Source organism: Schistocerca americana, chromosome 6, assembly GCF_021461395.2.
Source record: "Schistocerca americana isolate TAMUIC-IGC-003095 chromosome 6, iqSchAmer2.1, whole genome shotgun sequence".
Taxonomy (NCBI): Eukaryota; Metazoa; Arthropoda; class Insecta; order Orthoptera; family Acrididae; genus Schistocerca; species Schistocerca americana.
This window is the reverse complement of record NC_060124.1, coordinates 40,531,178-40,550,631: the sequence shown is the minus strand read 5'-3', so window position 1 is coordinate 40,550,631 and position 19,454 is coordinate 40,531,178. Positions and strand designations below refer to the sequence as shown.

Genomic DNA, 19,454 nt, shown 5'->3' with positions numbered 1-19,454 from the left:
AACAGTTAATGAGGTACAAGGGCTATTCAGAAAGTAGTTAATGTTTCCGCCTGACGCCACTAGGCACCCACCGATCACATGTATTTTGGTATGTGCGTGCTCAGCAGCTCAGTCGGCATCCATCTGTGACAGTGGGAACGTCTCTGCGCGTCTGGTTTTTTCGATATTTGAATTTGAAATGTGCGCTGCAATCGAAAATCCCGCCAGTTGTGAGGTGCGGTGTGAGATTAGGTTTCTGTTGGCAAAAAACCTAAAACCCATAGAAATTTATCATGAACTGCGCGAAGTGTACGGAAACAACGTAATGAGTGAATGCTCCATCTGGAAATGGTGCATTCGGTTTAAAAATGGCCGAACCAATATTCATGATGAAGAGAAGAGTGAACGCCCGAGCATTGTGACTGACAATCTTGTCACTAAAGCTGATAAAAACCGTCGCTTCACAATGAAAGACCTTTCGCTTTCTTTTCCACAAGTTTCATGGACTTTATTGTTTGAAATTGTCACTCAAAACCTAGGCTAACACAAATTTTGTGCACGAGGGGTGCCCAAAATACTTGCAGAGCACCATAAAGAACAGCAAATGGGGGCAACATTGAAATTTCTGGAGGCCTACCACAAACATAGTGATTCATTAATGGATTGAATTGTAACCGGTGACAAGACTTGGGTGAAACACGTCAATTGAGAGACAAAATTACAGTCGATGGAGTCGGGGCACACGAGGACGCGGAACTCCAGCAGGTGTGACTCACTGGCTGAAGTCTCAGGCCACAGAATTTTACGACGAAGGTCCTTCAAAGCTTGTCCACTGCTATGATAAGTACCTCAATGTGTTTGGTGACTATGTGACAAAGTAGTATGTGAGTCACTCTTTCAGGTGTATATAATAAAATGTAGTTCTTGTGCTTAGTTTTTTTTTAAATGCTAAAACGTTCCATACTTTCTGAATAGCCCCCATATTAAAAGAGAAAAATGACATCTAATTTTTTTTATTGACTGGGGAACAAAGACTTAATGTTTCAGTAACCATGAAATATGTCTGTTTGAAACAAAAATAAAACAAAATTGTGTTAAAGTTGAGGATGACAATACTTTCACCGAAACATTAACCATATTTGTGAGCTTGAGAATTTTCATTTATTTCTGCTTACAAAGAGTTTTATTGTAATATTGTCCATCTGGAGTATATGTGGTAACATGGTTAAGTGGAGCAGAGAATTGGTGTTGTCATTTTTAAATTAAGAGGAGGACTTCATGTCCAAATATTATTTTTATTTTTTTTCTTTGTTTTATATTTTGATCTTGAGTGCTTTTGAAGTGTGTTTTATATTGGGTTAACTTGGACAGTCAGATGATTGAGCTTGACTCCCAAAATGTGTTGCTGTTCATTATGTTCCTAATTTTAGTGGTGGTATGCTAAAATCTTTAAAATGAAAAATTCCATTTACTTTGGTCATGGCTCTATTTCTCAAGTTAACATGCAATGTTGGCTAATATCAGTTTTTCAGTTGTACACATGAATGCACAATCTCAAACAGTTAAGTAAGTTGTTCACAACACATCTGAATGTAAATGTTATTCAGGTACACTTTTATATAGAAAAAGTAATTCCATGGACCTAGAATGGTGTTCAGTGATGGTTTCAGATCATGTGAATACTATATCTGGATTGTAAGGTTGCTGCAGAAATGTGGATTGTAACTTGGCTAGAAATTATTCAGTTTCATCAGCTAGTAAGTTGGTGCATTGTCATTGTGGGACAAGACCCTATGCAATGCAGTTCTAGTTTAGCAAAAAATGCTCCTGATTCTTATTTATGCCTTAGAGAGTGTCAAAAATCCATTCTAAAGAATACAACAAATCCGTGTCCTAGACATCTTACCCTTCCATATGCCACACTCCTGTGTAATATCTTTTGATTTTATTTTGTTTATTATACTTGTCTCCATCTTTCTGCTTTGTGTCTGATGGGAGCTTTGCATCTGAGTGTTGAGGGATTGGATTGCAACATTCCTATAGTCATGTAAGAGTGTTAAAATTTTTTTTTATTTAACTAAGCCATTTGATTGTGTTGATTACAAAATATTGCTCTAGATGTGGACCATTATGGAATACAGCGAGTGGCTCACAATGGGTTCAACTCTTACTTTAACAACAGACAGCAAAAGCTCATTATTCACAGTGTGGGGCACTCCTGTTCCTTATTTGTATAAATGATATGCCCTCTGGTATTATAGGTAATTCTAAAATATTTCTGTTTGCTGAAGACACTAGCTTGGTAGTAAAGGATGTGTGCAACATTAGCCCTGTTTCAAATAGTGCCGTTCATGACGTAAGTTCATGGCTTGTAGAAAATAAACTAAAGCTAAATCACCGTAAGACTCAGTTTTTACAGATTCTAACATACAATTCAACAAAACTTGATGTTTTAATTTCACATGATGGACATATAATTAGTGAAACTGAACAGTTCATATTTCTAGGTGTTCAGAATGGTAATAAACTGTCGTGGAAAGCCCACGTTCAGGATCTTGTTCAAAGGCTTGATGCTGCCATTTTTACTTTTCGAGCGGTATCTGAAGTAAGTGATGGTTTAACACAAAAATTAGTCTACTTTGCTTATTTTCATTCACTTATGTCATATGGTATTTTATTTTGGGTTAGCTCTTCTCATTCATTCTCAAAGCACATTTTTAGCTCAAACGGGCAGTTCGGGCAATAAGTGGTGTAAGTTCGTGAACCTCTTGTAGACACCTGTTCACTAGTCTGCGGATTCTGACATTCGCTCCTCAATATATACGTTCTTTACTGTGATTTCTTGTTGATAATATCACCTTATTCCCAAGAGTTAGCAGCTTTCACTCAGCTAATACTAGGCAGCAATCCAGTCTGCATTTGGATCACACTTCTTTTTGTGCAGAAAAGTGTGCTGTATACTGCTGCATCCATCTTCAATAAGCTACCACAAGAATTCAAAAATCTTATCAGTAATCCTCGCATTTTCAAATCAAAACTGAAGAGTTTCCCTCACGGGACACTCCTAATCTGTTGAAGAGTTCCTTGAAAGATTAAGCTGATTCCTATGTTATATTGTTGATTGGGTTTACTTAAACTAATGGCATGACTTTTTATGGGTTCATAAACATTTTATTTTATCTGTTATTACTTTTATTTCATGTACTGACACATTCCATGACCTTGGAAATTTGCTCCTCAAATTTGGTCCTATGTAACTAGACGTGTAAATAAATAATACAAAAAATATTGAACTCTGTGAAATGATAGACTGGATATGTTCATCCTAATTTCCTTACAGACCTCATTCTACAAAAGTCTAATACCGTGTATTTCAGCTATCCATGTTTTATGTGAATAAAATCATGTACAAATGTATAAAACAAAAGTTACAATTGGCGATTATATATATTTACAAACTTCTAGCATGTTGGAATAGCTGTGAGTCAGCAACTTCTGTTAATCAGTACAATGAAAAACCAATCCAAAGTTGCAAATGTTACTTTTTATGTACTCAGTGACTAGTTTCGGGGCCGAGATTCATTTCTAATCATTGTAACGTAATGGTATTGCCAGATATATGAAAACCATGTCAAAAATGTGCAACAAACAGGTACAGTGCATAGGGATCATAATCTGAATGAAAACGTAAAATCTGCATCTTTGGACGGGTTTTTCATTTTACTGGGGATTATGTATCTTTACAAAGAGGTCCTTTACCTACATCTGATGTACTGGTGGAAACTGGGATAATGTTGTCAACAACAAGGAATAAGTACATATGTATTTCAAAGTTTGGAAACTGTTGATTATTTTTCAGTATCCAATGAAATATCACAATTCGTATCAGATATGCAGATGTGAACTGATGTTGTGTGTTAACTATCTATTACAGTATTTTATCAAACTGCTAAGTTACATATAATAATTTTTTCCTAATGTGGGGCCACAGTCATAATATATTTCTTTAAAATCAGTACCTCCATTAGACTGTTGTTTATTTACAGTGTTACATTTACACTTACATGATCATGATTTTGGCTTCAAAGTGCGATTATCAAGTGTTTTCTGAAAGCAGGTGCTTTCAATAATTTTATCTTCAGCCATTTGATGTGAAGTACATCACCAAATGCTTGGCTAGGCTGACATTTAATAATTTTTTCATAATGTGGGGCCACAGCCATAATATATTTCGGCTTCAAAGCGCCATTATCAAGTGTTTTCTACTTTCAGAAAGTGTTTTCTGAAAGTAGAAAACACTTGATAAGGGCACTTTGAAGCCGTAATCGTGATCGTGTAAGTGTAAATGTAACACTGTAAATAAACAACAGTCTAATGGCGGTACTGCCTTTAAAGGAGTGCTAAGTTACAGTTCTTTCCATTCCACTTACTATTGTAGATGTTTTTGGATGAAAACCTTCTTCACATGCCTACACCCAGATTGTCATTTTTCAGGTCATATCTCAGCTGTCATCACCAATGAAGAAATCAAAGTCATGTGTCAGTTCACCAGACAGTCCATTAGTGAATGACATTATACCTATGGAATTGGGTACACTCAAACAAACATCTGAAGTAAAAATTTGCATGGATTCTGCAAAGAAGAAGAAGAAACGGCTTAAGAAGTATTGAATTTTCCTTTTAATAGCTTAATTTAGCATTTTAAGTGTTCATATATTCACAGTTTTAATTCTAAATTGTAACTGTAACTGCTTTTCCGAGAGTTAAGATATAGCAAATGCATACTCTGTAGTTGCCCTTTGCTAGTGGAGCTTTGCAGTGACAAATTGTTTACACATAACTGCTCTTGGTATCAGAACAGGTCCTAGATATCAGCTAAAGCTAGACTGTTGTAGGACACATTTTAAGAGTGTTACCTGTGGTTGCTTATGTCTCATACTGCAACTACGCTATGCAGGGTGTAGTAGAACACTGGTGTACTGTTGTTAGCTGTGTGTTTTCCATTTCCATTCATCAGTGAAGCAGTGGAAATATTAAATGCGTAAATACTTAATTACTTAAACACTCTGATCTTACATTCATTGTTCGTGAATGAAATTAATGGCAAAGTCAATAGAATTGTTCTGTTTGTAATGAATGCTGATAGTCTAAATTGATCCAACAATCTCCCACTAGAAAGAATAACTAGATCCATTAATTCTTGGGGCTCATGTGTAACTGACTCAAAATTTTTTTGAGGCTACCCACTACGCTGGTCCATGATTTCTCTCCTGTGTCAATCGATTTCAGAGTAGCATTTACACCCAGCATTCTTGTTATTTGTTGTATATAATCTAATTGTGACTGCCGATACCAGATTTGCCACCTATGACCTCATGCAGTACAATGTAAGTAATTGTCCAATGTCTTTAACAAATGTCCTGCCATACCATCCCTTTTTCTAGTTAGTGTTTTCCAGATGTTCTTTACCTCTCTGATTCTGCAGAGAAATTCAGTTTTCAAATTATGACCTATATTTTATACTAGTAGGCTTGCTTTGATGAGGGATTCCATTTTTCTTTCTGCTAGTCAACTTTTTGTGTTATCCTTTGTCCTTCTAAGGTAAGAAAATTCTCTCCTTTTGCTTACCAAGTGGCCCCCAATTTTTATTTTGTGGTTATTGTTGATTACATATCTACTTGCAATCCACGGTACTTTGGTTTTTCTACTTAATAGACCGTTGATTCCATTCACCACATCTTGTAATTCTTCTTGTTTTCAGAGGGCATAGCAATATAATCTGTGAATCTTGTCATTAATAACCTTTCACCATGCATTTTAGTCCTTTTAGTTCCTCTGTTGCTTCTTAGATATATAGCTTCAACAGTAGAGGAGAAAGATTGCTTCCTTTCCTTAAGTCCAATTTAATCCCTTGATTCTTGTGTTTTTTCCTTTATTGAATACCTATTCTTCTGAGGATTTCAAACACTTTGTAAGTAGCCCATTCAGCAAAGGCCAAAAGAAGGTTGAATAGGGGGAAACATTTGTGTAATTGCAAAATTTTGTACTGCAGTAGGAGTGAATGCCATGAACAGAATACAAGAAATCCTGACTGGTGTGTGTGTGTGTGTGTGTGTGTGTGTGTGTGTGTAGGGGGATAGGATTGTTTCAAGGTCACTTTTTATGTTTTTCTTGAATAGTGTGAAAACTGCAATTTCTAGCGAAAATGTTTTTCAGTACAAAATTAAGCTAATTTTAATATCCCTCAAAAAAATCTCATATTCATGTTTTTTTTCTAGGACTTAAAATTTCCATGTGGATGAGGATGGACTATTCACAGATTATTGAAGATAGTATTTTAATGGTATAAAATGAATATTTATTGTTTAATGAAGTAGACTGAAAACATTAATGTGTGTTCCTCATCTAAGTGCGTTAGTCATATTAAAAGATAAATTGTGTTCTGGGAGTGAACAGGGTATAGTGGGGGGGGGGGGGGGGGGGGGGGGTTGATGGCGGGTAGAAGCTTGAGGGAAGGTAGGATGCCAGATTGTGGTCAGTACTTCCCTCCTTCTTCCTTTATAGGTCTACAAACTGCTGAGGCATGAGCAGGTGATTCTCCACTCATTCTTCTCCACTGTGTCACAGAAAACTACTACAAGATGTTTCACAAGTTTATACCAACCCTTCCACAGCTTGCTTTAAGCATCACTTGTGACGCAGTGTGCAGACATTCTCAGAGGCTGTTTATTTCCCATGAAGTGTGTTAACACAACATGGAATACAGATATGAGTTACTGATAATAGTAACCCAAGTAATGTAATGGACAATTCTACTTAAATCTCTGCACACTGTTCAACACTGCTAGATGGGAAATTGATTCTTATTCATCCTGTGCAGCAATCACATTCTTCTGGGAAAGGCGACTTCCCCACCACAAGTGCTGCTCCTTTTAACAGTTGACAGACAGACTCTAAATCTCCAGCATTTCCTGCCCGGTTCTATTCTGTGAGAGCACACAAAATAACTTTACAAAGCTTGTGTTTAAATAGTGGAGCAATTTTCATTTTATTAAGTGAATACTTACTTGCAGTTGTTAAATAAGCCTTTATGTAAACTATGTTCCTTTAAACAATGGCTGAGAAACATTTAATTTGTAAATGTGGTGCTGTCTGTTTATGTAGTGTTGGTAAGAAAGGGACTGAAAGGGTGAATGTGACACCTTGCTGCTGCTGTTTATCATTGACAGCATATTGTAAAGACATGTAACTGTGCTGTAGTCACTTGGTGGTGTATTAATGAATTGAATTACTGGTAAACTGCATAAATCTCTTGCATTCGGATGTGTGTGATGGAATGGGACTGATCATGTTCCTGTCTAGAACAGTAACCCACTGGAATGTGTTGCTTGAGTTATATTGCAGTATCTGAAGTTACATAACACCAAGGTGACATACCTTTCTTGCAGAGAGAGCCGATTTAAGCCCCTGGGCCTCATCAGACATTGACAGAACTGAGACTGAGGTGATAAATTTGATACCAATCATGCAGTGAAAAGTATTCCAGCTACTGATACTGCAGACAATGACATTGACATTGTTGAAAACACATTGATAGCATGTTGTACTTGGGCAGGCTCTTTGGTGCAGTAAGACTGTTGACAGCTCCAGCTCTTGAACTTGTTTACATAATGGAACACTTCTCAACAGCAAATAAATACTCACTTAATAAACTGAAGATAACTCCACTATAAAAGCACGAGCTCAGTGGAGTTATATTGTCTATTTGCTTAAGAGAACTGGACAAGTTAAGAGAACTGGACAAGAGAGGCTGGGGAGCTATTGTCTGTTTGCAAAATGAAAAGAGAACAGCATGTGTGATGATGGAAGCTGCCTTTCCTGGAAGAGCTCCACAGCTACTGTACAGGATGATTAAGAATCAGTTTCCTCTCCAGTAGAGGAAAAACTGTGCAGAGATTTATGTCTGCACACTGTCATCAGTGATTAAAAAAGGCACTGCAGAAGAGTTGATGTAACTTCATGAAACACCCTGTAGTTGGTTTTTGTGACATAGTGGGTTAGATAGTGTTATAACGCCAAGTTTAACACATATATTTCAGAACGACACAACACATATAAGTCACAGAGTAAGTTGACAAGCAAGACATGTGTACACGTGAGCATTCGAATGAGCACTGAGTCCCAGTCTAGCGGCCGCTGCTCGGCTGGCCGCTTAGGTGGCGCAGCTGCTGCACGGCTGGCAGACAGCGCCGCACGTAGAGGACGCGCGTAATTGCGCGGCGGCACTTTGAATGATCCACGAGTCACAACACTTTTCCTCTCTTTGAAATTGTTGCACTGGTCTTGATGGAGTTGTCCTGGAGATGGCTAACGTCCATAGGCATTGTTTGACTCGCTTAAAGTCTCGAGGAGGTGGCTTCCCGTATGGACGGAAGTGTCCCCGATGATAACGGGTCGAGATGACAGGAGACGTAGGGGTCGAATCTGCTCGGGCCCCATGTACCAATCTGCCCGTTGCGGCAAGTCCAGTTGATATGACAGGAGACATGGGCGATGTGTCGGCGTCCGTTGGAGGAGGAGGCGAGTAGATTTGCTCTGACAGAGGATAGTCATCTGGTTCCTGCATGGGCACGCCTCCTGGTGGCGTCCATTCTTGTGCTGGCATCGCGATAACGGTGAGAGGGCTACTTTGAGAGTATTGAGAGATGCCAAGATCCCGAGCGTCAGGTAGAGCCGAAGGTGGTGTAACGGCATTCGGAACAGGCGTTGCCGGCACACGAGGCCGAAGCTGGTCCGAATGACGCACTGCAACACCCGTGTCCATCTGGATTTCATATAGGCATCTGCCACGGTGTCGTAAGATGCGGCCCGGGCTCCATTTTGGCAGCCTGCCATATCCCCGTACCCAGATGAGGTCGTCGGCGGTGAACCGGCCAAGTGAAGGCACCCGCGGCCGTGAGGTGGAAGGCCACAGAAGATGAAGTAGCGTGCGAGGCTGTCGGCTATGTAAGAGCTCAGTCGGGCTGTGGTCGCCCATGGGGGTGAAACGGTAAGACGCCAGAAACTGGAGAAGCGCATCATCAGCAGCAGAAGAAGTCAGAAGTTTCCGCATCTGAGCCTTAAATGTGCGGACCAGTCGTTCGGCCTCACCGTTGGATTGTGGGTGGAACGGCGGGGCTGTGACATGCATAACGCCGTGACGAGCACAAAAATCCACAAATTCAGAAGAGGCAAATTGCAGACCATTATCAGTAACAAGAGTAGAGGGGAGGCCTTCCAAAGAAAAAATGCGGGCGAGAGCACTGGTGGTTGCCGCGGTGGTAGGCGACATGCAACGGACAATGAAAGGAAAGTTAGAGTAGGCGTCAATTACGAGGAGCCAACAAGTACCTAAAAAGGGTCCCGCAAAGTCAGCATGAATGCGCTCCCAGGGCTTCTCAGGCGAAGGCCACGGTGACAAAGATGACTTCGGGGCAGCGGCCTGTGACGCACAAGGGCCGCAGGCAGCGACCATTTGTGCTATTTCAGAGTCGATGCCAGGCCAGTACACATGACGGCGCACCAGAGATTTTGTGCGAGACACACTCCAGTGCCCTTGGTGAAGGAGGCGCAAGACCGAAGCACGCAAAGACGCAGGTACCACAACATGCGGCGAAGCATTGTCAGTGGAAAGGAGGATAACACCATCCCTAGCAGTGAGGCGGTAGCACAAAGCGTAGTAGTTCCGCAACGGATCAGAAGTCTTAGCGGACGGGCGATCTGGCCAACCCTTCTGAATACAGCGTAGGTCAGAACCTCTAGCAGCCGCCAGCCTGTCCCCAGTGGTAGGGAACCCGTCCACAACCCGCTGCTCGGCAACATCCAGGTGGAAACACAAAAGTTCGTCCCTATCGAATGCCTGATCAGGACCCATGGGAAGGCGAGACAGAGCATCAGCATTTGCATGTTGAGCCATTGGCCCGAAATGAATCTCATAATTGAAACGAGACAAGTAAAGAGCCCAACGCTGGAGGCGGTGTGCAGCCTTGTCGGGAAGTGACGTTGATGGATGAAACAAGGAAACAAGTGGTTTGTGATCCGTAACAAGATGAAATTTGGAGACATTGAGAAAAACACCAAACTTATGAAGAGCATAAATAATGGTCAAAGCTTCTTTCTCAATTTGAGAATACTTTTGTTGGGCATCCGTGAGCGTTTTGGAGGCATAAGCAATGGGTTGTTCCGAACTGTCAGAAAAACGGTGCGCAAGGACTGCACCGACCCCGTATTGAGAGGCGTCGGGGGCAAGAACAAGATGTTGGCCATGTCGATAAGTAGCCAGGCACGGGGCCTGTTTCAGCATAGTCTTCAATTTCTGGAAAGCCGCATCGCATGACGTGGACCAGTGAAAAGGCACGTTTTTATGCAACAGGCAATGCAACGGCTGAGCCACTGAAGCTGCAGACGGTAAAAACTTGTGATAGTATGCTATTTTCCCCAAGAAGGCCTGCAGTTCCTTAACAGATGTAGGGCGAGGAAGGGTATCGATCACAGCGACAGTTTGCTGAAGCAGACGAATACCATCCCGAGAGAGTTGAAACCCCAAGTACGTGACAGATGCCTGAAAAAATTTTGATTTCTGAAGATTACACTTAAGACCGGCAGTCTGTAAGACATGAAAAAGTGTGCGGAGATTTTGAAGATGTTCTTCAGTGGTGGAGCCAGTGACAACAATGTCGTCCATGTAATTGATACACCCAGGGACAGGGAGCAATAATTGTTCCAAGAATCGCTGAAAGAGAGCAGGCGCGCTAGCAACCCCAAATGGCAAGCGTTGGTATTGATAGAGGCCGAAAGGTGTGTTAAGGACCAGAAACTGCCGGGAAGCAGCGTCGAGAGGAAGTTGATGATAAGCTTCTGGCAGGTCAATTTTAGAAAAATACTGGCCTCCACCAAGTTTAGGGAACAGTTCTTCAGGACGGGGCGTAGGGTAAGTGTCGATGAGGCATTGAGCATTTACAGTGGCTTTGAAATTGCCACAGAGACTAATATCACCATTTGGCTTAGCAACGACAACGACAGGAGAGGACCACTCACTGGAAGTGACAGGAAGCAAGACCCCTGAAGTAGTGAGACGATCCAACTCCCGCTTTACCTGATCACGAAGGGCCACAGGAATGGGCCGAGCCCGAAAAAACTTAGGCCGAGCAGTGGGTTTGAGCGTGATATGAGCTTCAAAGTCGTTTCCACGGCCTAACCCAGGAGAAAAAAGGGACGAAAATGCCGTCGAAAAGGAATCCAGTTGAGCATAAGGAATAGCATCAGAGACAATATTGACAGAGTCATCTATGGAGAACCCAAAAACGCGAAAGGCATTGAAACCAAAAAGATTTTCTGCATTGCTCTGGTCGACCACAAATACGGGAACAGTGCGAACGACAGATTTGTAAGATACCTCAGCATTAAACTGTCCCAAGAGAGAAATCTTCTGTTTATTGTACGTCCGTAATTGCCGAGTGACAGGTGACAGGAGTGGAGAACCCAACTGAAGATACGTCTGAGAATTAATTATAGTGGCAGCAGAACCGGTATCCACTTGCATGCGAACATCTCGACCACGGATTTGGACATAGAGAAATAACTTCGCTGAAAGGGAAGAAGTGCAATTGACAGACAACAAAGAATCAGAATCAGCATCATGTTCATGAACATCATGTATGTGGTCGGATTTGCAAACAGAAGACACATGACCTTTCTTTTTGCAATTGTGACACACAGCCCAATGTTGGGGACAATCCTTGCGTGAATGTTCCGTAAAACACCGCGGACATGAAGGAAGTTGCCGGGGGTTTTGCTGCAGTTTCTTAGCGGGTTGTTTACAGTTAGGCCGAGGCTGCACGTGGGAGCGCACTGCGGCCACGTCGGCCGGCGGGGACGCGTCGTCAACAGCGCACAGAGGTTGTATTTCCCCGACATCACCCCACGCCTCTATTTGCACCCCAGCGACGCGAGAAATTTCAAAAGACCGCGCAATGGAGAGAACTTCATCTAGAGTCGGATTCGCCAACTTGAAGGGCACGTTGCGGAACTTCTTTGTCGGGCGCTGACTGGATAATAGCATCCCGTACCATGGAATTGGCATAGGATTCTTTGTGAACGTCAGTAACAAATTGACACTTTCGACTTAGGCCGTGAAGTTCAGCAGCCCAAGCGCGATAGGATTGATGTGGCTGTTTTTGACAACGATAAAAGGCAACACGAGAGGCTACCACATGCATTTGCTTTTGAAAATAGACAGACAGAAGTGAACACATTTCAGCAAAGGACAAAGACGCAGGATCCTTCAAAGGAGCCAATTGCGACAACAACCGATACATTTGAGGTGAAATCCAGGAAAGGAACAGAGACTTACATGGTTGGTCGTCCGTGATATGAAATGCCAAGAAGTGCTGTCGAAGATGTTTTTCATAATCAGACCAGTCTTCCGCCGTCTCGTCGTAAGGAGGAAAAGGAGGTATAGCCAACGACGAGAAACGCCCCGCATTTGACGACGCGATGAAATTGCGAATCGCCGCTGTTAGAAGCGTTTGCTGTTCAAGGAGATTTTGCAGTAGTTGCTCGACAGTAGCCATGGAAACCTGTGGGTCAACGGTGAAAAGGAAAAATCCACTACCTCGTCGCCAATTGTTATAACGTCAAGTTTAACACATATATTTCAGAACAGCACAACACATATAAGTCACAGAGTAAGTTGACAAGCAAAACATGTGTACACGTTAGCATTCGAATGAGCACTGAGTCCCAGTCTAGCGGCCACTGCTCGGCTGGCCGCTTAGGTGGCGCAGCTGCTGCACGGCTGGCAGACAGCGCCGCACGTAGAGGACGTGCGTAATTGAGCGGCGGCGCTTTGAATGATCGGCGAGTCACAACAGAGAGAGTGAAGTATTGTCTGCTCGCTCTTCAGTTTATGAACTTCTGAAGGAGGGAAGTGCGTAAACACAGTCTGGGGAACTACAGTCCCTCACATCTTCACGCTTCTACCACCATGGACCTCTGCTCACTGTTACACCTTCTCACCACTCACCAAGAAAGAACTCGAACACAATTTATCCCTTGATATAGCTCTGATGCTCTTAGGTGTGGTACACACATTTAGTATTTGTTCTTAAGCCACTTGATTTCACGATAAGCATTTATATGATGCCTTTAAATCACTATTTTTTAATGATCTATGATTTTTCCATCCTCCACAATGCAAACATTATTAGTTCGAAATTAGTTTTCATATTATTCAAGAAAACAATAAAAAGTAACATTCGGAGCTCCCCGCAACTGCACGATCACAACCCACCAGTAAGGATTTTTAGTACATTGACACTCCTTCTGACCACTGTACAAAAATTTGTGACTTGTAGTTTTCCTTCATTGAGTGGACAAAAAATTGTATGTAGTTGAGCACTTTCACTATGTCAAAAAATCCTGTGAAAGTTTCTTCATATTTATTATGTCTTATGTCAAAGCATAACATCAGAACTGCCTCTTTGGTTCATTTACTTTTTCCTAAGATAGACTGATTGTCCTCCAACACACCCCCAATTTCTCTTTCTTTCTTCTGTGTATTATTTTTTCAGCAACTCGTATTTTTGAATTGTCTCACAATTATTTGCCCTTGCTGTCTTTGAATTATGTGACTGGTATTCTTCTGAAAATTCAGTGCTATGTCTATAGTTTCATATACAATACAAACTAACTTGAATAATCTCTTATTTGTCAGTTGCCGCAATGATTTGAGAAATTCTAAAGGAATGTTATGTATCCCTTCTGTCTTGTTAGCTAGCAGGGCTTCTGAATCTCTGCCAAATTCTGGCTGTAGAGTCTACATTGGATGAGGTGGCTGATGTGCAGTGACTAATTTTCGTGCAAAGCGCTGGGCGAATTCATTCATTTGTTAGGAAGGAGAGACTGACACTGTTTGCCACCTTTAGGCAGGTCAGCTATTTGGTTTTTACAGGAACTATTTGGTAAAAAAATTCATTTTTGTGATACCTACAACTTTATATGCATAGGTTGGAATTTAAATAGTGGCAACACTGCTGCGGAGACACTATGAAATGGAATCTACTATTGTCACTGATAGCACACGTTGTTGACACAACTACCTTATCTCCGAGCAAATGGACTCATCTGTCCCACGTCACTGGTGTGCGCACAATCGAGGGAAAAGCAGTCATTGTGAGTGAGCGGTCTAATGTAACGGTGTCAGTATGTTTACGAAACAGGAACAACCGAGTTGGATCAAGATTGAATATGCCAGAGGTCATACAGCACGACAGTGTCATCAAGGTCTTCAAGAGGCATGCGGGGAATCGGCATTGCTGTACACTAAGCGAGGTGGTGCAGTGGTTAGCACACTGGACTTGCATTCGGGAGGATGATGGTTCAATCCTGCGTCCGGCCATCCCAATACAGGTTTTCCGTGATTTCCCTAGATCACATCAGCCAAATGCCGGGATGGTACCTTTGAAAGGGCTCGACCAATTTCCTTCCACATCCTCCCCTAATCCGAGCTTGTGCTCCGTCTCTAATGACGTCATTGTCGACAGGACGTTAAACACTAGTCTCCTCCTCCTCCTCCTCCTCCTCCTCCTCCATTGCCGTACAGAACTGTGGCACGTTGAGTAAAAGCCTTCAACGAAGGTCGGCAAAATTTGGCAGACATGCATCAGGCAGGTTGTCCTAGCATCTCTGAAGAAGAAGTGCATGCTGTTGCTGCGTTAGTGGACAGTGATTGATGCCATACGATTTGTGAGCTTGCCCACAAAACTGGATTAGCGCATACGACTGTGCTTCGCATCCTGAAGGAACACCTGAGCTTGTGAAAAATTGCATCATGATGGGTTTTGCATGGCTTGACAGAAATGCAGAAATGGATGCTCAAATGCACTTGGAGTGCCATGAGCGCAAAGGAGAGGCTTTCTTATGCCGTATCGTAACACTGGATGAGACATGGGCCACATTGTATGAGCCAAAACTGAAACGCCAATCTGATGAATGGTGTCATTATGGGTCGCCCTGAAAGTCGAAAGTGTGCCAGAGCCCCAGTATGGTGAAAGTTTTGGAGATTCTCGTGTATGACTGTGATGGTGTTATCCTAACACACTACGTTCCTTCAAGGCAGACGATCAGTGCACAGTATTACTGTTCATTTTTGGAGCATCACCTGCGACCAACTTTGCGAAAGAAGCAGCGACATTTTCTGCGCAACACATCCATCGTTTTGCATGACAATGTGCAGGTGCATATAGCACAGGTTGTGGCTGCTCTGTTTACTTGATGGAACTGGGAAGTACTGTACCATCCACCATACTGCCCAGACTTAAGTCTTTGTGGCTTTGATTTGATTCTGAAGATGAAGGAACCACTTTGTGGCACTCGCTTCAGAACTGTTCCAGAGGTTCGACAGGCACTAGACCGCTCCATTCACACCATCAACAGAACAGGCTCTGCTAACGGTATACTACACCTTCCACATTGATGGCAAAAGGCACTAGACCGCTCCATTCACACCATCAACAGAACAGGCTCTGCTAACGGTATACTACACCTTCCACATTGATGGCAACGGGTTCTACAAATTGCTGGTGACTACTCTGAAGGACAGTAACATGTGCAAACATGTAACTCTTTTGTATCGGTTGTGAATAAATAGTTGCCACTATTTAAGTTCCAACCCTCGTATCAGGCTTATGATGGTGTGGCCAGCATTTTTTTAATGGTCATAGTTATTATGATATTTACATGGAAGTAGGACACTGCACAATATTCAAAAAAGTTTGCAATGAAAAATAGAGGTTGCTATGATTTTTTGTTTGTTGCATATTACATGATATGTTGCTACATATGAAATTTAGGTAAGATACTGAATTTTTCATTAGACTTGAGTTGAGGTCTGTATCAGTCACCAATATGGAGAAAGTTGATCTGATGTAGCGCGCTCATTTGCGATCACACCACACCAGTGATAAAGCCAGAGTGAAATATCCAAGCCGGCCGGAGTGGCCGGGCGGTTCTAGGCGCTACAGTCTGGAGCCGAGCGACCGCTCTGGTCGCAGGTTCGAATCCTGCCTCTGGCGTGGATGTGTGTGATGTCCTTAGGTTAGTTAGGTTTAATTAGTTCTAAGTTCTAGGCGACTGATGACCTCAGAAGTTAAGTCGCATAGTGCTCAGAGCCATTTTTTGAAATATCCAAAACATTCCTCATATGTTATAAATGGTTTGACGTACCGAAATGGGATTTTGGCAAATGATAGTACACAAAGGGGAGAGTATTTTGTCGTATGCTTATTATGTAAAACTTCATTATATACTGTGTTATGCCATTAACTTCAGATTTTTTCAGTGAAAGCATGAAACTTTTAGGGGCCATCGATAGCTAGGGAAATGAGAATTTCTATGGGTTTTTGAGCAACATGAGTGAAGATATTACACGTTTATTTTGTACCGAGTATGTGCTTTTTCATAAGCTATTGAACATAGTTTTTCCCGGTTCCCCACTTAAGCCATGGTTTCAGAATTCTCTTTCAATTGCATCAGCACAACATATTATTGAGGTGTTACTGTGTCAACTCTGCTGCATTTTGGCAAAAGATGCAATTTGTTTTAACATGTAAACAAGAGCAATGTGTATGTTTTATTCAAAATTCGCCACTCTTGACACTTCTCTGAAAGCCACAAATGTTTAACTAGCCAAGCAAAAATAAATTGCCGCACTTTTAGTAGATTCTTTTTAGATACTAACTAAAGCAGAGGTTATAGTAGATCTTTCTGAATGGTCGCCACAGAAGTGTAGGTGTAGAGGTGCTCTATTAAATATTTACAAAAAATGCGAGTGTAAGCTTCAGTTTAGAATGGCACTTCCCCTCCAGCGCTCAGCATTTTCCCTATAGTGTCTGGCCATAACCCCACCGCTACCACTCTTCCTGCACATGCCCTGCAGACTGCACATGTACCAGCCACGGTATTCTGCGCAGACTCTAACACTATATCCCTGTGTCCTCCAAATCAAATCTTCTTTTTTCTTTTGTCACGTAAGCTACTAGCTCCCTCTTGTACTGGCCCTCGTACTATTCTTTTGAACTTTCGCTCTATTCTTCAAATTTGAGAGGAGCTCCTTTACACACTAAATGTTGATACCTTTGCTTTCAAATTATTTGGAATTTTCTATGTACTGAATCTCTACTTGATGGGACTATTTTCATTCTGATTCCTTTGCATATTTTCTGCAGCATTTTCATTTAATTTCTTTACACTTCGTATTGATTTTATTTCTAAGTAACATATTCACCGAGTTCTCTGTTTTCTTTAACAATTTAGTATTGTGTTCTTTCATCAATTGAAGTACCGTATATTGTTGATTATCCACAGTTTTTTGTGCAGTTACCATTCTTACAGTAAATGTAAACTTAAGGTGAGGTGTGGCTAATTGCACAGTTAAATTCATGAAGTTCGACTTCAAATGGGCATACAGCCTTTGTTTATACAGCTATATCAATTTATTTTCTTGGACTGTGGTAATGAGGCTGTCCATTTTTGAAATATATATTCAGTAGTTGGTTTTCCTTCACATTTGCTGCTGATAATATACCTTACCTCACTAAAGTGGCATAAGTCTACAATATAACCTGTGAAAGTTCTTTTTTTTAGTTGACAATAATACTGTAAAAAGTGCCCAATAGTACATACTCTGACATTTATTTTTCTGTTTGAAGCTCCAGAGTTGGATTACAATTTTTTGAGTGCCTCATGTGCCTTGCTGTGTCACAATGCTTGTGGACCTCAAGAAAATATGTAACATCAAAACCAAGATTTATTGTGTCAAAGAACATATTTTAATGGTGTACTGTAGAAAACAGTCTTTCATCATCAGGATAATATATTGACAAAGGGTAAAGATGTTCATCTTTCACATAATACAGCTTACAATACAGGGGAAAATTACAAGTGATAGCAAATTTTGTCATTTTAAACACTGCGATGATGAACAGACTAGCAGTAGTTTTACTAAATAATAAATGACAACCAAATATACTGAAACACACATTACTGCACATTATAATTAAAAAAAATCAGTATTAAAGGTCTTGTCCTCCCTTCTTTATACTCTGGAGTATGGAAAAATATTTTCTACTGAGCGGATGTCTTGTCTAGGAAGGGTCTTGAATATGGTTTGGCTATTGATCGCTGAAGATTTTCTCCAAAACATAAAAGTGGAGTCACCTGCATCAAAATTGAGCACTCTCCTCGCATAGTATCATATTTGGGTTTTGCCAACATATTAGTTAACTCCCCTGAAGCTTTCAAAGCTAAATCATTCCCTTGTTCTACTCTTTCTTCACAGCTTCCAGTGTCAGTGTTTCCTCTTCCTCCTCTTTGGCAAACTTTCCTCCAGTAGATCATTGCAGTAGTCCTCATTGGAATCTCCGAAGCTGGACTCATTGGTGTTTGAGTCTGATGAACTTTTATATCAATTTCTGTTTTTAGGGTTTATGTGAGAAACTGCAACTTCTTACTAGTTGTCCTATTAGTCTCATTTTTTAGTAATTTCTGAACTTTTCGGCCTTGTTTCAACTTTTCAGTTGTACAATAAGTGATTGATACTTGTGAAATGGGCTTTGGGTGCTCTGCTTTCCAAAATTGAAGGGGTTTAGGATTGAACATGTCATCTGAAATCACATTCTTTTTGAGTGGGTAAATTCATACTTTTTGAAACGCTGTCTGGATAATGGATAGGTCTAAATTCACCCACTCACAGCTTAAGATATTAATAAATTCTTTCTTGGGTAGCTTGTGGCCAATTTGATGTTTTTACCACTTAATGAGCTCTATGTCCCTGGCAGTTTTTACGTATTTCATCCCACACAAGTCCAGTAGCTGGAGAAGGGGGACTGGATTAGGAGGCAAAATTAAATCGTGATATTTTCATGCCTTGTGATTTCTATCCCCTTTAAAGATGCATGTTTCTATGCCCATCAAAAGCTGATTCTTCAGAAGCTTGCCAGTCATTCCATATGAATTTTCCTTTAAATATTACTAATGGAGGGAGTTTCTGTTCGCAGATACATTATACAAAACAGAAATAGTATCCCATCCTGGAGAATGTCTTGTTCTTGAGGAAGGTAAATCCTATCATCCACAACTTTACTTTTTGAAGGATTTCTAACAAATCCTCTCTCATCTAGTTTAAAAATCATAATTGGCGTATTTTCAAGGCCAAGAGTAACTTCAAGGATGTTGAAATGTGGATAGATAATGAATGGATCCACACAATTTTTTCTGCAAATTTCAATGCTTTGGAATTTTTTCACCTACATCTAAGTGATTACTCTGCTATTCACAATAAAGTGCCTGGCAAAGTGTCCAATGAACCACCTTCAAGCTGTCTCTCTACCGTTCCACTCTCGAATGGTGAACGGAAAAAATGAACACTTAAATTTTTC

The 19,454-nt window shown here is 41.1% G+C and overlaps 1 protein-coding gene across 1 annotated transcript in view; it reads left to right on the top strand.

Moving 5' to 3' along the window:
* The window catches only part of LOC124619945, a 74,008-nt gene that overhangs the window by 25,769 nt on the left and 28,785 nt on the right, over nucleotides 1-19,454 (top strand). Inside the window, exon 3 of the mRNA XM_047146607.1 lies at nucleotides 4,474-4,643. Within this exon, the coding sequence (XP_047002563.1) occupies nucleotides 4,474-4,643 (170 nt within the window). The remainder of the gene's footprint in view (nucleotides 1-4,473; nucleotides 4,644-19,454) is intronic.